The sequence below is a fragment of the Vitis vinifera genome, chromosome 1 (assembly GCF_030704535.1).
Source record: "Vitis vinifera cultivar Pinot Noir 40024 chromosome 1, ASM3070453v1".
Taxonomy (NCBI): domain Eukaryota; kingdom Viridiplantae; phylum Streptophyta; class Magnoliopsida; order Vitales; family Vitaceae; genus Vitis; species Vitis vinifera.
In genome coordinates this window covers 22,741,286-22,768,211 of record NC_081805.1, presented here as the reverse complement: position 1 = coordinate 22,768,211, position 26,926 = coordinate 22,741,286, and the positions used below count along the sequence as shown (strand labels likewise).

Here is a 26,926-nt window from a genome sequence, read left to right as displayed (position 1 = left end):
GCACCTTAAATTAGTGTGTGGATTGGGTTGAGCTAGTTGGTTGCAAACCCGACCCAACTTACCCATGTTGCAGTCTTTGAGCCCAGCCCAACCCAAGAGGGGACTTTTATTTCATAATCCCAAATTTTTAAAAATACAAATAGCCAAAATAAACATGTTTGATATTTTATTTTCAAAAAACGGTTCTGGAAAATGATTTCTGAAAACAAGTTCTGGAACATGCAAAAATTGTTTCTAAAGTTGAAAACAAACCATTTTCCAAAATGTTATCATTTAGGCCTAGCCCAAAGGGGTGACCGGGCCCAACCGTCCAAGACCCAACTCCAGGCCATTTCCGACCCTGCAACCTGCATCAGGCCCAACCCAACCACCTTCCCTCCTTTATTTCCCGCCAAAATTATATATAAAAAAAAACAATAAATAAAAGGCCGAATTGCAGAGACGAGGCTAATCGGATATGGAGAAATCAGGAGCGGCGCCCACCGGTTGCTACAAGTGTGGCCGCCCTGGCCACTGGTCACGTGACTGCCCTTCCTCTAACACTAACCCTAATCCTAACCCTAACCCGAACCCTAATTCTCAAAACCAATACTCCTCCTTTAACAAAGGCACTGCCTCCAAGCCGCTAGCCAAATCCTCCGAGAAGCCCAAAAAGGCCCCGAGAACAAGACCCAATCTCACTCCCGAGCTTCTTCTCTCCGACAATGGCCTCGGTTACGTCCTCCGCCACTTCCCTGGCGCTTTTAAGTTTCGCGGCCGCGGACATGAGGTACTGGCGTTGTTTGGGTTTTGTGTTTTTGGCTTTAGGATGATGAGGACATCCGATATTTGCTTCATTTTCTTGTTAAGGATCATGGTTGCAGCTCAGTACTAGTGATATCTGTTCTCATTTTTAATAGTTTAACATTCTCCTGAGGCCTGGGGCTGGGGTTAGGGTTTGATTATTCACTCTGCAGCTACAATTGTAATTTTGATCTAGAATTCCTCGTCTTGACTTGTAATATTATTTTATTGGATCTTCATGGTTGATTTTGTTGCACTTGCACATTTGAATTGAATTACACGCAAGCAGCGAAAATGAGATCTTACGAGTCAAATATTGTAGGGTTTGTTTTATGGGTAGCTTTTCTTGTAAGTTCCTGATTCTTCTTCCAAGCAATCTCTTTCAGACTCTCTTTCGAAAATTTTCCCATGATTTTTGCACATCTCCCAATCTTCTTTTTTTAAAAGGCTGTCTTGCATTAAGATCTCTCTTGTCCATGGAGGCAAGTCGTATAATCTTAACATTTCACTGCATAGAGGCTAAAGCCTTGTTTATGATAGTTATTAGCTTCTGCTTTTAAGAAACAGAAGTAGAAGTTGAAGGAGATTACTATTGCTGTGCAGTTGATTGGAAACTATATTTTAAAAATAATTTTATTAGACATAGAGGATAATTTTGATAATTTCATAAATTTTAGGAAGTAGAAATCTTCTTCCTACATTGCATTTTTTCAGAAGGAGGTGTCTCCTTGTTAATCCAAAATTTTTGTAGATAAATCACTCTAGGAAGTGGGTGGCCCATGTTCGAGAGTTTTGTCCAAATATTCTTAAAATCTGTGTTTGATGTTCTAATATTGTTTTTAGCATTTAAGATTCTCTCCCAAACAGAGCTTAAGAAAGAGGATAATACAAGTTAGCAAAAAGAGATATCACCAGCTTAGGCAGAGGGAATTACCATGGGGTAAGGGTACATTTCTTGTCATTCTAATTCTTTGTTATGGCTAATATGTATATGAACATAAATCCATGGACTCTCAATAACAGAAATACAGGTCATAGGAATTATTTGGCCCATTAGAAATATGGAATCCTTCATTACAAAAGGCTAGTAAACCACCCCAATAGACCTATCAACAAGCAAAGAAAGTTCAAAGGATGTTATTGCATTGGAATCTCAAAAACGTAGCAAAATAGCAACTTAAGTTGATGTGGAAGTGCAGGTTAATGGAAAATCCATGTTTTTTTTCTATGTTTGAGTTACTCATGTTGGTACATCCTGGGTCCTAGGGATGTCAACAGGTTTGACATTGTTGGCTTGTTGATCACGATATTAAATACCTGTATAAATCTGAATCACACAAAAAAACATAGTAACCCATCAAATTGCAAGCAATGCTCAGAATCAATTTTTGGTTGATTAAACTTTCCTATAGGTGCGTTATACTTTTATGTCCTTTCATTCTACTAGATCTTTTTCCCTTCTTCATGAATTTCCAAGCTAAGCTATAAGGAAGAAGAAAATGTCATGTCTTAGTATTTTTATTTCTTGTTCTCATCCATTATTGACACTTGGTGCTATCTTGATGTTAATTAATTTTATGGTAATAATAAATATTTTTTTGATAGGCTCATTTTTGTTATGATTATTAGTGCTTCATTTGCCTCACCTTTTATGTTTCAAAGAATATTCATCAATTGTATTTTGCAGGTTAGTGACTTGGGGAACCTGATTGGCTTGTACTCTGAATGGCACTCTCATTTGCTTCCGTACTACTCATTTGATCAATTTGTGCACAAGGTGGAAAAAGTGGGCACAACAAAACGTGTGAAGGTATATGATATTCATTTTTGTAATGATTCCACTTTTCTAATTTTTCAACATGATGAAGAGACTCTGCTTAACCCTCTAGTGAACTTGAGCTCTGATTTAACGTTAAACTACCAATTTAACCTAAAAGTTTAAACTGTTAGGTAATAGACCAACAATATATATCAAGCAAAGAAACATATTTTTCAATTTGCATTTGGCTGAATTAAGAAATACATTTATTTATTTTGATTATAGTGTTGAGAATTGGATATGTACATGAACATAAGAAGGAAATTCAAGAGATAAAGAGTTGGACTGTTGCTGATAAGGTGTTGTTACCATAATGCCATTTTGTTCTTGAAGGGGTAATTAGTTTCTTTGATAGCATGGATTCACATTGTTATGCCAGTGACTCTTGAGGATGACCCCAAGGCAATCCTGTGAATCTTGTAACTTTCCTAATGTTCTTGGTTTTTATTTTTATTTTTTAAGATAAAAATGATACTTAAAGAGAAAGATCATATGACAAAGATGAGAACTCACAGGAAGCAATATCCATGAAAGCAACCAAAAGGATAAGGTAATAAAAACATTGATAAAAGGAATCTATCCGACTTTGGTCCATGAAAGTATTGTTGCATAAGTAAAAGATTGACCCAAGTATCATGCCTTGGTTGCCCTAATTCAATTAGCAAATTCAGCTGGTATCTTGAACTAGGACAAATGGTTCTCAGAAATGCTAGTTGGAGTTGACCTTATGAGAATAATTCTCCACTAAGGGGGCAGTAATTGCTTGAAAGTCTTCTATATTACTGGATCTAAAACTCATGAACTAAAGGATTCTCAATCAGCTAGTTTTCAGATCAATGATGGAATAATGACTTTGAGTCATTATTAACTTCCACATGGTCATAGTAATTTATTCTTTAGATATTTGGAAAAGATAAATAAAGAGGAAGGAGAAAAAGCTGGAGAAAATAAATGAGATAAAGGAGCGAATTAAAGGTTCTTTTTTTCCCTTTATTTGTTTGATAGGCAAATAAAATGATTTTACAAACAAAACTGAAGAAATAATGTACCAAAGTAAATAGGACATATATAATGGGTGCTAAAAGGCACAACAACAAAAAAAAAAGAACATAAAAAACAATTACCTCCCTCAATGAGAACCAATCATTCTATAAAATCAATTAAAGACATTGGACCTTCTTCCATGTGCAACTTAATCTGCAAAAAAAGATAAGGAAAGTACTTTTCAGCATTTGGTCGGACTGGTCCTTACTTTCAAACAGTCTTTGATTTTTTTCTTTCCATATTGTTGAAAAAATGCACAAAGGAGACCTTACATCTTTTCACAAAGTAGTCATGTTAGCCTAAAAGGGTCTCTCTGATTGTGGAGGATAGTACCCGAGTTACACCAAAGAAAGAGAAGATTAACTGCTATAAAACCCTTGTCTTATAAAATACAGTTAATGACTGAAGGGGTGGTGAAAAGTTTAGGGGTGGGGAGATTTTTAGACTGGAGAACTCTTGAAGCTGTTGGAGCAGCTGGAAGTGTGCTGATTTGTTGGGACAAAAGGTCCTTGGAAATGTTGGAGTGGGAGGAGGGCCAATTTTCAATTTCTTGTAAATTCAGAAATGTGGAAAATGGGGTAGTCTGGGTGTTTATGAGTGTTTATGGCCCTTTCACCAAAGAGGATAGGGAGTGTCTTTAGGACGAATTTGGAGCAATCAGAGGTCTTTGGGGAGAACCCTAGTGTGTAGGGGGAGATTTTAATGCTATTCTATCCCAAGGGGAAAGAAGCAGGCAAGGGAGGGTTACCTCAGTTATGAGGAGGTTTGCTCAGGTTATGGATGACCTTGAACTTATAGACCTTCCCCTTCAAGGTGGTTCCTTTACTTGGAGTGGGGGGCTTCATAATCAAGCCTGGGCTAGGTTGGACAGATTTATGGTTTCTTCTAGCTGGCTTGATCAATTCAGTAATGTGACCCAGAAGAGACTATCTTGGCCTATATCGGACCATTTTCCAATTCTAATCGAGGGGGGTGGCAAAAGAAGAGGTCCTTCACCTTTCAGGTTCGAGAACATGTGGCTGAAAGTGGAAGGGTTTAAAGACCTCATGCGGAGTTGGTGGCAGGGGATGTCGGTTAGTGGAAGGGCTAGCTATAAGCTCGCTACAAAATTGAAGGCGATTAAGCAGAACTTAAAATTATGGAATAGGGAGGTGTTTGGGAACTTGGAGAGTAATAAATTGGCTGCTTTACAACAAGTGGAATACTGGGACCAAGTGGAAAGCGAGAGGAGACTGACAGAGGAGGAATTCTCCAGTAAAAAAGAAGGATATGCTAAGTGGGTTAATTTGGAGGAGATTCACTGGAGACAGCTATCAAGGGAGCTTTGGCTAAGAGAAGGGGATAAAAATATGGGTTATTTTCATCGAATGGCAAACGCGCACCGAAGGAGGCATACCATGGATAGAATAAAAGTCAGTGGGGTTTGGTTGTCAAAGGAGCAAGAAGTAAGGACGGGAATTGTAGACGCATTTCAACGGTTACTAACGGAAGACTTGGAGTGGAAGGCGGATATAGGGGGGTTAAATTTGAATCAGATTAGTCAGCAAGAAGCGGACACTTTGGAGCTTCCCTTCATGGAAGAGGAGGTCCATTCGGCCCTAATGGACATGAATGACGACAAGGCTCCAGGTCTGGATGGCTTCACGGTGGCCTTTTGGCAATTCTGTTGGGAGTTTGTGAAGGAGGAGGTTTTGGAGATGTTCAAGGAGTTCCAATAGCAAAATGTCTTTCTCAAGAACCTCAATAACACGTTTCTGGTCCTTATTCCAAAAAAAGGAGGGGCGAAGGAGCTGGGGGATTTCAGGCCTATCAGTCTCCTGGGCGGGCTGTATAAACTTTTGGCCAAGGTGTTGGCCAATAGGATTAAAAACGTGATTGGTAAAGTGGTCTCTTCAGATCAGAATGTTTTTGTCATGGGAAGGCAGATTTTGGATGCATCTCTAATCGCAAATGAGGTGATTGACTCATGGCAAAAAAGAGGAGAAAAAGGCCTGATCTACAAATTAGATATTGAAAAGGCGTATGACAGTGTTAATTAGTAGTTTTTGATGAGGGTTATGCAAAAAATGGGGTTTGGGGCTAAGTAGAGGGATTGGATATGAAGTTGCATATCAATTGCTAAATTTTCACTGTTAGTCAATGGGGAGCCAACTGGGTTCTTTTCTAGCTTTAAGGGGCTTCGGCAAGGCGACCCTATATCCCCATATCTGTTTGTCATGGGAATGGAGGTGCTGAGTGCCCTCATACGGAGGGCTATGGAAGGGGGCTACATCTCCGGGTGCAGAATTCGAAGGGGCGGAGGGTAAGTTGTTAATATTTCCCACCTCCTCTTTGCGGATGACGCAATAGTTTTCTGTGAGGCTAGGAAAGATGACATGACCTACTTGAGCTAGATTTTATGTTGGTTTGAAGCCGTCTCAAGGCTGAGGATAAATCTGGCTAAAAGCGAAATTATTCCAGTAGGGGAGGTGGAAGAGATCCTTGAGATGGCTGTGGAGTTGGTTTGCAAGGTAGGTCAGTTGCCATCAACTTACCTGGGGCTGCCCTTGGGTGCGTCCAATAAAGCCGCTTGTGTGTGGGATGGGGTGGAAGAAAGGATGAGATGGAAATTAGCCCTTTGGAAACGACAATACATCTCCAAGGGCGGTAGAATCACACTCATAAAGAGTACTTTGGCTAGTATGCCTTTCTATCAGTTGTCCCTCTTCCGTATGCCTAGGACAGTGGCAAGAAGGCTAGAAAAGTTGCAAAGAGATTTCTTGTGGGGAGGGGGAAGTGCGGAAAGGAAAGCCGACCTAGTCAATTAGGAGAGGGTGTGTGTGGGTAAGGAGAAGGGGGGGCTTGGTTTGAGGAAGTTAGTCCCCTTGAACAAAGCTCTTCTTGGAAAATGGGTGTGGAGATTTGCTCGGGCCAAGGAGGAGATGTGGAAACGTGTTCTTGTGGCAAAATATGGGCAAGAGGAATTTGGGTGGGACTAAAAAGGCAAATGGGGTGTTTCGTGTTGGGGTTTGGAAGGAGATCTTGAAAGAAGCTGATTGGTGTTGGGATAATATGACTTTTAAGGTGGGAAAAGGCACCAAAATTAGGTTCTGGAAGGACCCTTGGTGTGGGGATATGGAGCTGGCTTGGAGGTTCCCTCAACTCTTCAATGTGGCTGCCCAAAGGAATGCCATAATGGGGGATATGTGGGACTGGAATTCTGGCCAAGGAGGTTGGAATCTATGGTTCATTAGAGGCTTCAATGATTGGGAGCTAAACATGGTAGACGAATTACTCCAAATTTTAAGGAGTCAAAGAATTACCTTGGAGGAGGACTCGACCTTATGGAAGGGAGGAAAAAATGGGAAGTTTGGCGTTAAGGAAGCGTATGGTTTGATGATCAGCCCTAGTGTTTCCATGTTTCCTAAAAAGGGCATTTGGGTGGAGAACATTGCTTCTAAGCTAGCGTTCTTTGCGTGGGAAGCTACTTAGGGGAGGGTTCTTACCCTTGATAGGCTTCAAAAGAGAGGATGGCAGCTTCCTAATCGTTGTTATTTATGTGGTAGTGACGAGGAAAATGTAAATCACCTACTTATTCATTGTACAGTGGCTAGTGTGTTGTGGGGGATTGTTCTTAGTTTGTTTGGAGCCCAGTGGGTCTTTCCAGAATCTGTAAAGGAGGTGGTTCTTAGCTGGAAGGGTTCTTTTGTGGGTAAAAAGAGGGGGAAAATTTGGAGATCCATACCGTTATTTATTTTTTGGACGGTGTGGAAGGAGAGGAATAGATTAGCATTCGGGGGGGGGAGCTAGCTATTCAGAAAGTTAAGAATTCTTTTGTTTGTAATGTGTGGGGGTGGGCAAAATTGTATAGTGGTGCGGAGCCTCGCTCCCTTATAGGTTTCTTGGAGTGGTTAGCCTCCAGTTAAGGGTCGGTGGGTTTTTTGTTCCTTTTGTTTTTTTGTTGTGAGGCCATCGTCGCCTCGTATACTCCCTGTATGCTATGCGGCGTTTTGCCTTTTCTTAATATATGTGTTTACTTATCGAAAAAAAAAATAAAACCCTTGTCTTATCTTTCTTACTTTAGTTTCCTTGAGATTCAGTGTGTATTTTGATGCTTGAGTTAGTCATTTTTGCATTATTTGGCGGCAAAGTTCACTACAATAGCACCATTTATTTGGAGTTGCATCAGTATCCTTGGTTTCTGGGATTTTGAGCCTTAAGTTTCACATGAACTGAATGACAGTTCAATAATTTTGTGATAAATGTTGTTACAAACTCATAGTCAGCTTCTTTTGGTCTTTAACCTCCATAAATCTCTGTTTAGTTCTTTGTTGATCCTAACTCAGTGCACTGTTTATATCAAAATATTAAGAGCATGGGTACAAATTTTATCTTGGTCAGCCCCAAAAGACTCCTGTTGTAGTAGATTGGACAAGCTTTAAAATTAGCATTTTCTTGAAAGGTAAATCCAGAGCTATTCTTTGTTGTAATATATTTTTGAGGGGATGGAAGTTATACATTTTAATTGACCTTTTAGTTCAACAAAAATAATGAGAGGTGTTAGACTGTTAGCATAATTTAATTTGTGCGAGGCTATTTGTATTTGTGCGTGCAGACTCTAGAATATGAACTTTTTAACTTTGTGCATTATAAATGGAAGAGGAGAAGAAGTAGAGTCAAATCTATGAGTAAGGAAATTTTAATAATTTGCCCAATACAAAGTAAGCTGTAACATTCTACCATTTTGGAATTATTCTGAACATTGAACTACTCCTTCCACCAATATAATTCCTTAATAGCGGGGTTGTTAATGTTCAAGAAGTACTCTCCGCATATAGTTTTCCAATTAACGTTTAAGAATATGGTTTATATTCATTGAATAATCCAAGAACAGCAGGTTGCTTTTGGTTATCCATAACAAACTTCATTTCTTGATTTCTGGTTCAAATTGATTTGATGTTTGTGAAATTGCTATGCACATACCATTTCTTAATGTTCTGTATTTTTTTCAACAGATATGTATCAGAGAGTTGAGAGAGAGAGTCGAAAATGGAGGTGATCTGACAAAGTTCCATGAACCACCTGTTGAACATGAAGATTGCCCAAATCATGATCAAGGTATATTTACTACCTTGCCACGCCCCCCTCCCCCCAACAAGGGGACACTTGGTGGACACATACATGCATTTTAATTCAAGCAGAAGTGTAGCAATCTCAATACTATCGTAGGCAATGCGATAAAACAATTTGCATTCAATAGTTTAATATGTAACTAGTAGTTCATATCATATCCTATGCCAAAGTTGGTCCCATTTGACACCATAACATAAACTTGAGGTGAGATTGGGCTTGGTTCAGTGCTGAACCCCACCCAACTCACTTGAGTTGTGAAATTTCCATATGTTCTGTTTACTGTTGACACCTGTAAGTGATAGTTATTCCCTTTCTGATGATGTATGTTGCAATAGGACAAAGTTTAAATAAATGGTCCATTAACACCGACTCTATGGAAATTAAGAAATAATAAAATATGTGGTTCAGTATTCTTGGGAATGTAGTAGAGAATGTTTTTGTTGCTGACAGCCAACGTAAAAGGGAAAGTCATGAAGCTTGTTCCTTCATTTTTGTAATCTTGTCTAGCTTTGATCTAGGGCTTCCAGCTACTGAAGAAGTTATGAACTCAGTGGATCCAAGCCATTATCAGGGAGATACATCTTTAAACCATGAGGATGTACAAGAGGACATGCTTCATGAGGTTTATAGGAGTGCTACTGAAGTAAGTATAATCCTTTCAATTTTTTATTTTTTATTTTTTATAATTACCTGTTTGTCTTGTGCTTGATATAATTATGCTGTTTCTATATCTTAGTCACAAGACACTAACTTGTTTGTTGAGTGTCTCTTTTATGGAGCTTAGGCAACTATTTTGCCTAATCAAGAAGGAATAAATAAGAATAAGTTGACAATTGCCTTTTTTCCTTTTTTCCCCCCCTCTATTTTGTTGATAATTGTAACTCCAATGAGTTTTCTCAGAATAAATATGGTTTCTGAGGTTAGTGATAATTATGCATGGATGGATAAAAAATTTATGGGACCTGATCCCTGAAACATTTGAAGGAAAGCCAGCATTCTTGACATTCTGATGAAAATTATTGGTGCTATTATTGCTGCTGCTACTTTGGGTCTATATTGGTGGTGTGGTTCCCTCTGTTAGATTCTGTTATGGAGCATGATCCTGTTATTTAAATCCAGTTCATGTCCATCACTTCAATGTCTTTATCCATCTATGAGGTCCTGTATCTATTTTCTACTCCTATGACTGGCTCCTTACTAGCATTTAATATCTAGGGAGCCTTAGCCGACCCATATAACGCATAATTTGAGAACAATGGTTATCAAATGATATGAATAAAGTATTATTATTCATAGATTGGCCCCGACTATGTATCATAATGCTAATTTTTTTGAATAACCTCTTTTAATTTCTATGTATTACTATTGTTTCAAGATAGGCTTGCTTTGCCATTATAACTGCAGGAACCATCTCAAACCTTGGCCAGTGACATGGTTGCTGGGGATGTACCTTCTGAAGGTAGCTCCAAGAAAGAATTACCAAATCAAGTTCCTGAGAATGGACCTATTCGCTCTGATATTCAGATCACAGAAGAGCAAAAAGCTCGAATGGAAGCTAACAGGCAGAAGGCACTGGAGAGAGCTGCAGCCCGGGTCCGTTTGCAGCAGGCAGTCTAACCTTTCTTTTTTCTTCTTCATTTTGTGCATTGCAAATCCTATATTAAATTTCTGTGTCAATGTTGGTTATCATTCCCACAGTTACAAACGATAGAGTGGAATATATAACAAACAATATTATTTCTTTTAGGCCTCTGTGTAGCAGTTTCTCATTTTTATTTTTTGTATTTTGTTTTGAACTTCTAGGGGGGAGGTTTCATTCTTCAAAAGCCTTCCACATGATTGAGAAGACAGATTTCTCCTGTGTTTCTTTTTCTCTATTATATTATTTATGTGAAGCTGGTTAGTTGGTGAAAAGGAGCTTTTCATTATGCAAAAGAAGTGATTGAATGTGAGTGGGCCAAGATGCAATATGATATGGAGGTTAACATAGCCTAGAATGACCAAAAGCCAAACTCTTGAAGCATTCTTGATCTTCATGCACTCATAGATATAGTGTCACTACCACAAGATGTATAGAATTATGGTGTTATTCATCCATTATGCTTTTTGGTGACTCTTACGAGTAGGGGAAGATCATGGGCACCATCTGAGTATTATTTAAATATAGCTTGCGAGCCAGGGAGTTGCTTGTTCAGGCCTTGAAATTGAAAGACCACTCGAGGGAACTTAGTAGCTAAGCATGGAGAGAAAGATTAGCTTGCTCTTATGCCTCAGGGCCACAGTTGATGCTTACATGACCACAAAACTCACATGAATTTCATCTCTAGATTTTGACCGGGTTTGCAGAAAGTTTTGGATGCTAGTTAGAGTTTATTGTGTTCCACCCTCAGGCTGATGAAGGAAATGGTTGGAAGACTATAGAAGTGAGTTGAAAGATAGTTGTTAGAAATATGAACTGCATTTGGTTAAGCCAGTATTAATTCTCTATGGTACATGACTATAAATGCAAGATTAATGATCTTAAGAGTAGTTCATTCTAAGATCAAAGTTTTCTCTCCTTGAAATTCTTTCTTTGTGTTCTAAGTTTTATTTTTGAATTAGAGCCACTCTTGACAAAGGTGATGGCTTCCTCTAATGGAAGTTCTGCCAGTTCAAGAAATCCACTCCCGAATTATCTTACAAATCACAGGTTATTCTTGGTCCCACTTTGAAATCCTTGAGATGTCCTATTTATTCCCATATACATTAGTCCAATCCACATGATAGGTTGGGTACAGGGACTACCCACAAAAGGAATCCAACCTCAGTATACGACTAGTAGAGATGTAATAAGTCGAGGCAAACTTTAGTTTAGTCAGACAAAACAGGTCATGCTGTAGATACCACCTGAAAAGGCATTTCAAAAGTTAAAAGGCCTTAAGCATAGCGTAGGCCTTTTCTACTTAGTTAGAACAAAAGCCATATTTGAAAGGATTAGTGATACAGTTTGAAATTGAATCCACTTAGAAGGGTTTGGATGCTACCCATATTATCTATCGTCCAAAGCTTACTTTCTCCATTAAAACATTGTGAAGAATAATAGCAAGGATGCATCAACAACAAATGGAAGGCTTGACTTACAAGCACCTTGTGAACAATTAAGTCAACATGACTAGCGACCTAACTAGATTGAGATTTTGAGTTTTGGAGGGTCTGTAGCTACCACGATCGTCTTAAGGACACGGACGGAACAGAGCATGAGCTCCAATTCTCACTCCTACCCGAATAGGAAGTTGACCATAGAAATGCAATACAACTTTAGGATGCAACCCCCATCTCAGGAGTCAATCTTGGGACTCTCTTATTTGCTACTTTTCCAATTGATCCAGAGGTTCACATGACTATATGACGCTTTCACAAAGTAACACACCAACTATCTTCAAACCTTGCAAGCAATTAACAATCTTTCACATCCAACAAAAATCAAGAGAGCCAATCCAAGGTTTCGTGCACTAATTCACTCGCAAGTTAGCCCAAATCAACAACAACCACAATTATAATAATAATAATAAATAATATTAATTGCCCTTAAAATGGGGTTACATCCTAAAAATCCTCTACTACGCCCTTTAGCTAAAACAATACAAGCTTTTATCAACAATTGTTATTGAAGGCAAATCAACATTCAAGCATGGAGGAAGAGTGGGGTTCGTTGGGCAGGCTATAAAAGGGAGATAACTGTTCTCTATTATGATCTATTATGGGAGATCACTATTGTTTGGAGAATATGTTTGAATACTTAGGCCTTATTTTAGAAACTTTTAAAAAATAATTTTTTTTCTTTAAATAAAAAAAAGTACAACATATTTGATAACTGAAAAATATTAAATAGTTTTTTTGAAAACAGAGTATTTAAAAAAAATATCTTTTAGTTATTTTCATTTGTATTATAAGAACTGTTTTAAAAATAACTATAGAAATATAAAAAATGATTAAAATAAAACACTATGAATTTTTAAAATATTTAAAATAAGTTAAGAATATTTTAAGTTGTCAAATAGACTTTTATTCTACAAAATATCAAATAACAATTCTTAAAAATTGTTTTCAAAAACTATTTTTTTATAACTATTTTTTAAAACATTTTTCAAACATAGCCTTAATTTTTGTTTCCATTTTCTAATAATTTGAGTTCGAAAAATGGAAGAGGTGGATACTAATTTGGTCCTTCCAAAATTTTCTTAAGAGAAATGGAAATAATTTTCTAAAAAGTGAAGATACGGACTTAAATAAAATAATTTAAAACATAAGAGGAATATAAATATTTATGAATAATATTATAATATTATTATCTTCTTCCTTTTTTTATTACCAATAGTATTATTTTTTTTAAAAAAATAGTTTATTTTAATAGATCAAATATGAACAATTGGCCAATTCCTTTGCTAATCATAGATATATTAGTTTTTTTTACACCAATTAAAATAAATATTAGAAAAAATAAAATAAAAAATATAATTTAAGTGTCATTTGGATACACTTTTTATTTTCCATCTTTAGAAATAAAAAATACTAATAACTTTAACATACAATATAATAACTCTACGAGACTTATCTTAAAAAGATAATAGTTTAAAATTATTTTAAAAAATTGACGTATCATTTTTTTTATAAATATTTTTACTATTAAAAATAATAGTCTTTAAAAGTAATTTTTAAGAATACAAGATAAATTCATATTTCTACATAAGAGTTTTCTCACATGTTATATACAACTTGTTACTATTTTTTATTATTGAGAAAGTGTATCTAAACAAACATTTATTTAATTATTTTTCATATAAATTATAGTTCATGTCATGACACGTGCCACATGCGAAGATTGGTTTCATGACTTATGATAACACATGACGCATGCTACAACCTGTGCCACAACCCATGGCATGACAAGTGATGTGTGCCATGATGAGTGATAGTATCAAAACAAAAATAATACAATTGTTCAATTCATTTCTATTCCCAAACACTTAGTTAACTACTATAAATACTTGTCTTGTAATAGTTTAGTCTACTTGATTAGAGAAATGGAAAGTAGTTAGAAAGAAAAATAAAGAAAGGGGGAATTCATCCGACATAGAAAAATAGAGAATTAAATATCCCTTAACTTCATCATCGGATCATCTTCATCGAGAGGTAGAAGTCATTGATCTTTATCTAACTAATTTTGTTTTTCTTATTTTTAGTTTGAAAAGTGTTAATTAAGTTATATATTTAAGGTTTTTAAAAAATAATAACCCATTGACCTTAATTTGATAACTAATTCATTCTTATATCAATAAATTAACAAGATTTAATCAGGTAAACCATCCACACTATTTTAAATATTTGCATTCAAAATTATATTTCTAAAACAATATTTGAGATATAATTGTTTATATCGATGCCATATTATCGCTTGTTTTGCCTAATTCATACTTTTTCAAATTAGGGTTGAGATTGATGCTAAGCTTGAATAACTTTCTAATGAGCCATTGATAGCTTTGAGGGTTCAATCTCCATAGGTCATATATAACTAGTCAATTTAATTTCCCATTATATTAGAGTTAGACCATTCATTTACCTTGTAGATGTATTTGATTTGAGGATATCTTAATTAAGGAATGAATATTTTAAGAGTTAGATCATTCATTTTTTTTTAATATATATATATAGTTTGGCTATTAAAAGTTCATCGATTATTAATATCTATATGTATATATATATATATGAACTTTTAATAGCCAAACTATTAGGACTCTTTTCCATGGTGGCCTAAAACTTGAGATGTTAATCGCCCCACAAAAACTAGCATCCGATAAGTTCAAGATATCATTGGTGATATGATTCAAACTCTTAATAGCCAAACTATTAGAACTCTTTTCCATGGTGACCTAAAACTCGAGATGTTAATCGCCCCACAAAAACTAGCATCGGATAAGTTCAAGATATCATTGGTGATATGATTCAAACTCAAGATCATTTGCTATTTATTGAGACCATACTTTTCCATTAGTGTTTGCCCTCACCAATTGGGCTATCTTGACCACAATTCTCAAGATTCCAATTCTTATAACTTATCTATATGAGATTTGGTTTTTTTTTTTTCATATGTAGGAATGAAAATAAAAGAAAAAGAAAGTTAACCAAATACTAAAACAGGAATAAAATAGGATGAAAATCTCAAAATTTTAAATTTAAACAAAAGTTAAAATAAAAAACTAAAATGGAGATACAATTCTCAAAAAGGGTATATTTGTTTTCTAAATGTCTTAACTATATCAACTAAATAACAAAGATCCCATTTTCAAGATTATATTCCAAGTATAACATTGTGGTTCAGATGTAGCTTACTTTAAAAAATTTTATTTCCTAAAATATAAAATATTCTCAAACCTAGGGTCTTCCTCTGCCTAGCTTATGATAATACCCTATTGTTGTCATTAAAAGGAAAAGGGGCCATTGTTTCAAACAACCTTTTGTGATCAAAGACAAAGAAATATGTTGAGAGCTTTTATTTATGCCCTCCCACTAGGGAGCAGGGGCCAAGTATCATGGCTTCATGGCTTCTGTGGGTGCTATTAATGTTAGGATAAGGTCTCTATACTCCATCTTCAGCCAAATTGTTTTGGGTCCCAAATATTCTACATACCCTTCAACAGACTCCACCTACCCCAAATGTTCAATTATCTTGGGTTCAAGTCTAAATGGGTTTAAGGTCACTTCAATTTAAATAAAAGTTTGCACCAAAGGGATTATTTATATTTCAAATTTCAAACAAAAATTTAAAATTTTAGACCACATTTAGTATTTATTATTGAAAATAATTTTTTATTCTTAAAAAAAAAAAACAAAATTTGTAGTAAAAATTGTACCCACAATTTTTTTTTGACACAAAATAGTTTTTTATTTATTTATTTTTGAATGAGATTTGAGATCAAAACTTTTATGCTAAAAATATGAAAAATAAGATAGAAACTTTTGTATCATACATACGATAGAGCTCTCGGGTTTTATTTTTTATTTATTTTTAAATCTTAAATACATTTTTAACCTATTTTATTTAAATTTCAAACATGTCTCATTAGGGATGAGATAGGACAAGTGACCGAAAAAAAACTCATCATTGTTATCCCTATTCATTCATGAAATAATTGAGATTAATTTTTTTTTTTTATTAAAAAATACTAAGGAAAAGATATAGTTTATAATAAAAAATAGAAAAATAAAATAAAATTTATGAAAAGATTTAAAATAATTTAAATGAATTTTGGAATAGTATATAAAAATAATTTATTAATTTAATTTTTTATTTTCTTTTCCACTCAAAAATCAAATATATTAACCTCTTTCATTAAAAAAAAAAAAAAATTATTGTAGGCTGGTCAAAAAGTAGAACCCAGAAATAAATAAGATGATTGAGAGGTGGGTTGGAGAGGCGAAGGCAGGTTTTCCAGACTTTGCCAGTCAAACGTTGAGAAAACCAAGTTCTGAAACGCAGGCCAATAGGATTTTGTGATTCCAGCGGCGGTATCGTCACCAGAATCTACCGCTCCAACCAGGCTCACACATGACAGCTGGCAAAATCTTGAGCATCCCTTTAACGTGAACCCAACTATATTACTCCACTCCTTCCTTTATGCCCCCACATGACATGCTACGTGATTAAATGTTATATTGTTGGTTCCCCCATTTATTATTATTCACCATTTCGGCCTTCAATTCTCTCACCCATTTTTTCTGAATCCTACTCATGTTCTCTCCCTTGAATTATTTTCACCCCTGTACCCATTACCCATTGATGGGTCTTTGGATTTTTGGGTTTTTGCAGTCTGCATTTTGCTTTCAGACTGATCATGTCATGAGTAGTTGAGGTTCTTGCTGGGACTCGGTTTTGAGCAGTCCGAGATGTTGAATCAGGAAAAAAAAAAAAAAAATTCATTCTTTTTTGTTTGTTTAATAATGGCTGCTGCAGATTGAGAATATAGAAAAGAGAAAAAGAAAGGCATTTCTGGAGTTTGTGCAGTGTTTGGAGGGAGTACTCACGTGACGGTTGGGGCTGTGTGTCCGTGAGTTATTTTGCCAAGCACGAAGTTGGAGAAACGATGGTGGAGTCAGAGCTTCAGAGCTCTCCAATGGAGTGAGGTTTGGGTGCCTTTTTCTTTCTAGGGTTTTCAATTCTGTGGAAGTGGGTAGATGGAGCTCTGCTTTCACTGTGATTGTCTCGGCTCGTTTGAAGCTGTCGAGTCAATGAGTCAAAGAAACAAAAGGCACTGACCGTGACTGAATTTTGGCGCCTTTTTTTTCCTCCCTCTGCTCAGTAAAATGGTAGATCTGAAGGATTGGATACGGCAGTCACTGAATAGTGAGAGCAAAGGAAATTTCTTGTGTAGATTTCAACATTATAAGCTTTTGATTTGATACGAGTTTTTGATTTCATGGCAAGGTACTCGTTTTTGTTGTTTTTGTTCTCTTTGATGCACCTTCAACCTCTGGTGAGATCAGGCGATGGTGAAACGCTTCTAGCCCTAAAATCGTGGATCGATCCTTCGAACTCGCTGCAATGGAGAGGAAGCGACTTCTGCAAATGGCAAGGAGTGAAGGAATGTATGAGAGGCAGAGTCACCAAGCTTGTTCTCGAGCATTTGAACTTGAATGGAACTTTGGATGAGAAGAGCCTGGCACAGTTGGATCAGCTTCGAGTGCTCAGCTTCAAAGAGAACTCTCTTTCCGGCCAAATCCCCGACCTCTCCGGCCTAATCAACCTAAAATCCCTCTTCCTCAATAATAACAACTTCTCCGGCGACTTCCCTAGCTCCCTCTCCGGCCTGCACCGCCTCAAAGTGATCATCCTCGCAGGAAACCAAATATCCGGCCAGATTCCAGCGAGTCTACTCAAGCTGCAGCGACTGTACATTCTGTACTTGCAAGACAACCGCCTTACCGGAGAAATCCCTCCCCTCAACCAAACTAGCCTCCGGTTCTTCAATGTGTCTAACAACCAACTCTCCGGCGAGATTCCCCTGACTCCCGCTGTGGTTCGATTCAATCAATCATCATTCTCCAATAACCTAGAACTATGCGGCGAACAAGTTAATAGTCCATGCCCCCGCTCGCCTGCAATCAGTCCGGAGTCTCCAACAGTGCCAACCCCAAGCTCATCCTCCAAACATTCGAACCGCACAAAACGCATAAAGATAATCGCAGGAAGCGTCGGTGGAGGTGTGCTTCTAATCTGTTTGATTCTGCTCTGCGTGAGTTATAGGAGGATGAGGAGGAAGACGGTGGAGGGGAGGAGCAAAGGAAAGGCCGTCGGCGCCGTCGGATCGCCGGAAGCAGCGAACGGCGGTGGCGGCGGAGGAGGCGGGAACAATGAGAGAAAGCAAGGGGGGTTTTCGTGGGAAGGAGAGGGACTTGGGAGTCTGGTGTTCTGCGGGCCAGGGGATCAGCAGATGAGTTACAGTTTGGAGGATTTGTTGAAGGCGTCGGCGGAGACGCTGGGGAGGGGGACGATGGGAAGCACGTACAAGGCGGTGATGGAGTCTGGGTTTATAGTGACCGTGAAGAGGCTCAAGGACGCCAGATACCCCCGGCTGGAGGAGTTCAGGGCACAGATGGAGCTTCTAGGGAGGCTGAGGCACCCCAATTTGGTGCCTCTCCGTGCCTACTTCCAGGCCAAGGAGGAACGCCTCCTCGTATACGATTACTTCCCCAACGGCAGTCTCTTCTCCCTCATTCATGGTACGTACCACCGGCGCCACCCCATTTTTCATCTCATTTTTGTCTTTCCTTGGTAATATTAATCTTTTTTTTTTTTCCTAATATCAAGTTTAACCGCCGGCTGCCCGATATCGGTAATCTAGATAGATAAGAAAGATGATTTTTAGGATCGAAAGTTTAGGCATTATTTGGCAGAAATGTTTAGAAAAAGGCTGTCATCATAGGGCCCTTTTTCATTATGGATAGTCCTGGAGACCACACTCATTCACACACCCAGCCCCACTCCCAATCTTAAACCAATAACATTTAGGTATTTGATGTATTTATTTTAAGAAACTCTGATTTAAATTGAGTCTAAATTGGCAAGGGTCCTTGATAAAACGACTCGAAATGAGGTTGGGATTTGGGAAGTGAAGACATTCAGGTGGCGAGAAATAGGTAGGAAACAGGAGAAAAGTGTAGGAGCTTGGCCACAACCATAAGGATGACACCTCAAAATTGTTGTATCATTGATACGTTTTTTTCTCTCATTATTTGGAGTTCACGAAAATTGTGTGGTGGGAATTAGTAGTCACTTGAGAAGTGGGGGAGTGCTGAAAGTACATAATATGGATCTGGATGAAGGGCCCCCGGTGCTCGCCTGGTCGGACAGCTCTGCTCTGTGTCACCTGTCTGCACTCTTCACTACACGTGTGGCCCAGTCAAATGCCCTCCCTAACCACGTTCCCTTCTTAAAACCAAGCAAAGCCATTTGGAATTTCTTTCTTGCCCGCTTCAATCCAAAAATTCCCCATAGTCTGTAATTGTTTTTAAGATGAAAAATTAAGGCAAATGATTATAAATATTTTGCTTATAAATGATTGGATTCTCATTAGAGCGTGTGAATTAAGCATCTTTTGAAACACGCGCAAGACGCTCTACGAACTAGAAAATGCCAAACGCAGATGAGAGTAGAAGCTCCCGCCCGAGCGCGGCTACAGAGAAATTCGCTCTCACTCTCAGTTTAATGAGCCCTAGAGAAAGATACAGTGAGCATCGGGCGAAGTGCTAGCAGGTCCAGTAAAAGAGCTGCCCCCTGCCTGTCCTATTTGGTTCAGCCATGTGAAAAGCGGGGGTCAGGACACGCTCATGTGCCCACCCACTCCACCTGGTCCCACCACCCACACTTCATCTCCCGTCTTTCTTAAGCTGTAGTTAAAACCAAATCTAAATGATGGAAAGCCATTCATCTTTTTGGTATTTTAATAATATTATGTGTCCGTGTCGCAGGGCTTTAGCTTTCTCTCTCTATTGGGGGATTTTAGGGGAACCTGTATATATATTTGGATTTACTGATTTGTTGGATGGGGAGGTAAAAGCAAAACGGGCATGTACTTGACAACTAGATAATTATAAAAACCGAAGCTGCTTTCTAATTGACAACTAATTTTGAGTCTGGCCCCCGGCCTTTAGTGTTGTCCCGCTCACTCACCCCATTATTATACACTGCGTCTCCCCAAAGTTCGTCGTCTTTTTACTCTTATTAATAGCTATTTTGCTTTTCCAAATCCTCAATTATTGTACAAATTGCATAAGAAAACATTGTTTACAGATGGTTAGCTGACTGACTTATCATTATACTTGACTAAATTAAATCTTTGCTGTAAAAAGTCTGGTCTTTTGACACTGGATTCCGGCTCTCTCTTAATTTAGACTTTGACACCTACAACACGTGAGATTTAATTCCCACTCCTTACTCCTGTGATACTGTACACATCACTTTGCTTGAACATGATGATCATCATCTCATTTACCCATGTGAACTGTTCACCTTGCTGATGCACTGAATTTGGAAAATTTTCCTTTCTTGTTCAATTGGATCTAAAAATATCTTGAGAAATTATTTTTGGTTTAACTTTTTGTTGAAGAAAAAACAATTTAATTGCTTTGGTCAAATTTAGGTAGCTATCATGTGATTTCATTTGTTTCAGGCTGACCCATTTAATCAGTGCAACTTTTATTTATTCATTTGCATGTGATTGTGATGAAAAAGTCATATGTTCAAAAATGTAGAAGTAATATGAATTTCATGGAGGATAAAAATGTTTGTCCATATATAGGATTAGCAAGTTTAGATGAAGTTTTAAGTTCATGCACATGCCAAAAGGTAGAAAGAACTCTTATTATCAAGCAAATTCCCACCTATAGGGGAAACATGTAATTCCAAACCAATGAAACGTTAAATCGTACCGGTTCTGAGGCCTACTTACCTGCTTTTGTTGACTCTTAAGAAGCTTGATGAAAAAGGTTGACAAATAAACAAAAAATCACCCTTTTGAGACTTTTTACTTGTATGTTCGTCTGCCAGCTTTTTTATCCTGTTTTGATGAGCTTGCTGCAAATAGTCTTTCTGTAAACAGACTACAGCATTGTGGTCTTGAAAGTTTTTATTAACAGCTGCCACACTGGAATCTCCTCTTTTTGGTTGATCCCCTATCATGCAATGTGAATAATTTTCATGGCATCAGTTGAATTTCTGTTTGCCTATATATTTGAGGATGATATGAAGAGCTGAGTTGCAGTTGAGTTCCATGAAATCAACATATTTTCTACCATAACTTGCTTGTGAAAACCTACTTTTAATCGCTAATGATAGATGTGTCTTCCCCATGTCTCTGATCACTGATGTCTTTCACCCCCACAAAAGTGACATCTTAGCCCAGAGAGTTTGCAGCCCTCCATTGAGTCTATGGAAATGTAAAACCAAACTTGAGTTTGACTGGAAGGTTGCTTCAGCCTTGGAAATTCCACATTTTTATCCTATTTTATTGGAAAACAGTTTTGATATATAATATCATCGTACAATATCATGATGAAGGCCTTTCTAGTACAATGAAGGGTTGATAAATTTGATTTATTTACTTTTTTCTCCTCTTCCCTTCATTTCAAATCTTGCAGGAACTTCTAGATGGGAGGTAACCTTCCTAGAAATGTGAGTCTTGGGGTTATTTGCTCTGTTGACTTATGTGATCCCTAGAACATTTGTGGTCATGGCAACCCAATTGTTTGGTTTATAGTTGTTGATTTGAAGATGCAAATCTCTTCTCCAATCTCATGCTTAAGGCCACTTATAAAACAATTAAATATCTCTAATAATCTTTTAAATATGTTTGCCAATTCCAAACCATTATTGATATGCTTTAACCAAGCTTTTTTGTCCAAGCTTGATTGATTTCCTTGCAAAATCTTCATATGTTATGGGACCAAAATGAGAAAATAGTGCTTCATAAAAGTGTCTTTTTCAAATGTTTGTTTAGTCCTCTCATAAGACTACACTGTCCTCATGGTGGACAGAATCTGATTGCACATTGTGGGTATTTTCAATGTTAAAAGTAAAGGATCACTCACAATAGTTTTCCCAGTCCCTCATATTTTCTCTAGAAAACTGTAAAAATTCAAGCAAATTACTCTCAAATGTAGTTAGCAGATGTTTGGAGCTAAACAAGGACCAAAACTACTTTGTTTGCTCATAGGAAGCTGGAGGCACTTTAATGGTAAACTAGTTGTACTTAGGATTTGTGGCAGCCACCTAGTGTCTTAGCTCACCTAAGGCCTCAGTCTGTTTGCTCAAGGCCTCAACATTCCCATCATTACTCTCACAAGGATACTTCCCCCTTCTATTATCATTATTAGACCATTCCACTGTGATACAAATGAATGGACAGATGAGGGATGATGGTGGCAGTGTTGAGAATGAGTAATTCAAACTCTTTTGATGAAATAATAATATTCTTCTGTGTTATTACAGAATGCTGTAACAATTCATTTATAGGTCTAGATTCTACTGAGGTATGATATAGGAGATCACAATGAAAGATAAGTTACAATCTAGGGAATGCATTAGTCTGAGGAAGAAAACTACTACATGAAGGAACTAGGTTACCATCAGTTAGACTGATGACATAAAAGGAAGAGTTGAGAATGCCTTTAATCTCCATGTTCATCCTCTCTTAAACTCACTCTTGGAGGTAACTGTCCTCTTCCATGCTGGAGAGTGATCAAACAGCAGGCCATGCAGCAAACATTGATTCCCATCATCTCCCCCCTAACAAGGACCAACTCCTCAAGAATAGAAATCAGAAGGTTGAAGATGTTGTATCATGATCCTCTCCATTACCCTTTATCAAGAACAACATCTTTTATTTGTAATGGCTTTCCTTTCTCCACTTTTTGTTGTAATGAAGCTGGTATTATGTGCTTTTGCTCAGTTTCCTCAGGAGTCAAGTATTTGATGGTAGTTATTGGTAGTGGGTCTATCATAGTGGGTAGTTAATTGGGGTCAAAGTGATTTACAGGGGCTGGAAGGTACCGTTTCCTTCTAATTATAGACTTTCCATCTTGTAGTGGGGCATTGGGGCCAAACCAACTGCCTCCAGGAGAGTCCTTGGGTTGAACATCTTAGGATGTCATCTTTGAGCCCTCAGAAGAACCAGCTTACAAGAAAGCTCTCCACCTGCCCCATGTCTTGATTGACTAGCTTCTTAAACTTCATTTTGGTAGTCACATAAACTTTACATTTGATGAATTTTACATGGGGAATTCAATATGGTCCACAGAGTTTATGGGTCCATTCTACACAGTCAAGTCTTCAAATAAGTCTGTTCCATAGTAAGATTGATCATTAATTTTAACAACTTTAGCCTGTTGGAGAGCCTCCATTTCCAAATGGAAGGATGCTCGACTTGTTGAGGGTTGAGGTTTGATGTTAGTTGAAGAATTTCTTGATTGTAGTGTCATCTCTATTGATTTTTTCCATTAACCCAGGAAAATCCAGCCTAGTAATCTGCCAAGTAATCATTTGTTTCAATTCTCTACTTCTTGGATTGGAATCATGCTTGTTTCCTGGACTTGATCATAAGGATCAGGTGTCTTCATATCTGTTTGCGTGAGATGCATGCTTTTAGAGAGATGATTGTACTTGGTGTTAGATCATCTTTATCATTTCATGCTAAAGTTCATTTACCCAGTCTAAAAATGTATGGACGCTTAGTATGATACAAGATGATAGAAGCAATCCTGGGAACTATGAGCAAATCAAATAAATTTCTTAGATGAATTAATGTGTTTTTCTGTGCTATTTCAGGAGATTGTTGCAACTAATTATAGATCCTCTCTAGAATACTTGGAGGCGTGATCTTAGGAGGTCACAATCTATTTAGGGAATACATTCTTAGGAAGGGAGCTAATTCCTTCTTATCTGGCACAGCCATTTATTATAATGGAAGAGGCAAGGATTCCTCAATCTCCATGCTCATCTTCGCTTAAAATCATTCCCAGATATAACCATCTTATCAACAAACACCAATTACCAAAAAAAATTCCCAATTCTAGAGGGAAAACCTCATTTGAGAACTACAGAATTGGATTCAGTCATACCTTTTCCAAGGTTTAGTATCTCTAATAATTAGCAGAAAAGCAATCAATTCAAATGACCCAGCAATGAGATAACAAGTGGACAATTCAGACCAATAGATGATTTAAATGACTAATAACATATATCTGAACCCTTTATTATTTTAGCCAACTTCATACTTGATAGATGAGAAAGGATTCTGCTCATGCCACTGAGTGGCATTAGACGAAATGTTGAAACTCATCCATAACATGATGCAATGTGAAATGCTTTGCAGGCTTAGGTAAGAATCCGAATCATCAAATCTCATGGTATGTTTGATGCCTGCCTACAATTGGTGGATGTTGCCTTTGGACCTCTGCCATTTCACCAAACATTGTCCAATGTCAATTTCAGGTCACAGTAAAATAGTAACACATAAAAATGAAACACTCGTAGTAAACTAGTTCTTAGCATAGTTACTCAGCTAGCTTTGTTTTATTAAAGTAGTTTCTCTATGTGAGGATTATGGAGTTCATTTTTATATAGGAGACAAGAAAAATATACAAAACCATGCAATTGAATTACTTTTTAACATAAAAACTCATTTTCAGAGGACTCTCCAACATATAAAATTATATATATGGATTTAGATATAGGATATGTATAGATAGATATAGATATATGGTTTTTTTCATTGTTTTCTACCTCATGTGTTTTCTACCAACACCAAGTCATTGTTGATTAAGAAGCGCTAGTATGTTTCGAGATTTTATGCTTGCAGGGAAGTTAGTTAATTTTTTAAATTTTCAGTCTTGGAGGGATCACATGATTGGTCATTGCTGTGTATCTAACAAGGGATTTATCATGTTGTTTCTGGGTCATATAAATAATAACAATCCAATTTTCAAAGGTGGATGCCGCATACATCAAGAGACAAAATTCTAATGTTTTGCAAAGTAGTGGATGCTGCCATATTATCACTGAATATGATTGTCATGTTTTGATAACAGCATATACCTAACAATTTTTTCCAGAGCAGCATGAAAATTGTCCATTGTAAGATGGTGGGCTTTGTCATTGCATTCAGACTCCGCTACTAGTAGCCAAATAGAGTTGTCTGTTTTTCTAAAAGCTAAATCTAAATAATTAGGTCTCACAGGAGGATGACTATTTCCATAACCATTGTTTGCCCTTGCATTTGTATTATGATTGTCTTCGTTTCATTCATTAACAATTGTACCCGTACAGGATCAAGAACTTCAGGTGGTGGAAAGCCTCTTCACTGGACATCCTGCCTAAAAATTGGAGAGGACTTGGCTACTGGGTTGCTCTATATCCACCAGAACCCTGGCCTAACCCATGGGAACTTGAAATCATCCAATGTCCTGTTAGGATCTGACTTTGAGTCATGCCTCACAGATTATGGTCTCACCACATTCAGAGACCCAGACACTGTAGAAGAGTCCAGTGCTTCTTCCCTTTTCTATAGAGCACCTGAATGTCGAGATACCAGAAATCCGTCCACCCAACAGGCTGATGTCTACAGCTTTGGTGTAATCCTATTGGAGCTCCTAACAGGTAAAACTCCCTTCCAAGACCTTGTTCAAGAACATGGTTCAGACATTCCTAGATGGGTCCGTTCAGTTCGTGAAGAAGAGACTGAATCTGGAGATGACCCAGCCTCTGGCAATGAGACCTCTGAGGAGAAACTTGGAGCTCTCTTGAACATTGCAATGGCTTGTGTCTCACTATCACCCGAGAACCGGCCAGTGATGAGGGAGGTTTTAAGGATGATTAAGGAAACAAGGGCAGAGGCTCAAGTGTCATCAAACAGCAGTGACCACTCACCAGGGAGATGGTCTGATACAGTTCAGAGCTTGCCCAGGGAAGAACATTTGAGCATATGAGTGGTTGGTAGATTTGGCGGCTGAAGCATCGTGTACTCTGATTTTTTGAGTCGGATTTTTATTCATCAACTAGGCTTGTAGAGTGTACTGGTGTAAAGGGTTTTAATATTTATTCTTGTGTTGTTTCGGACAGTTTGCAGCCACAGAAGGTTGGATTACTTTGTGTGAAGTTAATAATTTGGGGAAGGGGAAGGGGCTTGATTTCCTGGGGTTGGTGGTGGTTCTTTTTCAACTATGAGAGCAAAGTCATTTTTTATCTCTTTTTGGAAACATCTCATTCACAGTCTACAATTCATGTGCGATATGGGAGTTTACAACTCTATTGTTTTGAACTTCGCTGTAGTATACAGAACTGCAGACACTCTAGGAACCAGGATGCAGAAATTTGATTGAGATTGGGAGAAGAGAGTGTAATCAGGTAAAACATGGAGATACATGCAGGAGGCTTCAGGCTTAAGAGAAAGACACCTATTCACTTATTATTGCTACTATTCCTCTTGCTACTGGAACAGTAGAGGAAGGACATCTATCATCTCCTACTCATCTCATAATGGAAGGACTCCGGTCATGTGTTGGAATGAAGAAAGAAGCACCGAAATATGCTAAGGTGAGTTATGAGGCTTCACCAACCTTCTTTTCCACCTCGCATGCTCTCTTCTCATTCAACATGAGGGTGCTTACATACTCCATTCAAGAATTAGGCTCGATGAGCTTAACTGCCTTTGCTGCACATTGTTAGTAGGTATTTGTTACATGTTGTCAGTGAATGAAATGGGATTGACTAGTTTAAGTCAGGTAATTTTGTTGCAAACATTTTTGGATTCATTACACGTAATTCTTTGGCTATTGAAAACTCGAGATTCGCCAGTCAGAAATGTGAGACAGTGCTTGGTATGGGCAATGGCAACAAAAAGATGTGAATTGGTTTTACGTAGAGATGATCAGAAAAATAGGCTATAAGGAATTTCACATGAGCCCTCAAATGGTCCTTGTGAGCATTCAAGTGATCTAGGTAATTTTTAGTGATTTATACAGTTGCAACTTGTACGGGTTAGTTGGATTGATTGAGTTGTAAAATTTCAAGATTGCAATAAAGAAGTAAAAATAAGTTTATATTTTAAAAAAAAATGAAAAAATATTTGATATAATATA

At 37.5% G+C, this 26,926-nt stretch overlaps 2 protein-coding genes across 5 annotated transcripts; both read left to right on the top strand.

The window, feature by feature from the left end:
* Positions 1-404: 404 nt before the first annotated feature.
* On the top strand, positions 405-10,625 carry LOC100240999 (uncharacterized). 4 transcript variants are annotated; one of them, XM_059739533.1, is made up of 5 exons: positions 405-769; positions 2,471-2,593; positions 8,641-8,680; positions 9,286-9,401; positions 10,163-10,625. In XM_059739533.1, exons 1-5 carry the CDS (start codon positions 458-460, stop codon positions 10,373-10,375), a joined length of 804 nt encoding a protein of 267 aa, XP_059595516.1. In that variant the 5' UTR covers positions 405-457; the 3' UTR covers positions 10,376-10,625. The 4 variants fall into 4 exon arrangements, with proteins under 4 accessions (XP_059595516.1, XP_059595498.1, XP_010654643.1 ...); XM_059739515.1 differs by having other exon boundaries at positions 9,277-9,401; XM_010656341.3 differs by having other exon boundaries at positions 406-769; positions 8,641-8,743.
* A 5,656-nt stretch (positions 10,626-16,281) lies between these two features.
* Positions 16,282-26,627, top strand: LOC100855399 (inactive leucine-rich repeat receptor-like serine/threonine-protein kinase At1g60630). Its single transcript, XM_010656335.3, has 2 exons — positions 16,282-18,514; positions 25,116-26,627. The coding sequence occupies exons 1-2, from the start codon at positions 17,212-17,214 to the stop codon at positions 25,772-25,774; spliced, it is 1,962 nt and encodes a 653-aa protein (XP_010654637.1). The 5' UTR covers positions 16,282-17,211; the 3' UTR covers positions 25,775-26,627.
* The last annotated feature ends 299 nt before the right edge of the window (positions 26,628-26,926 follow it).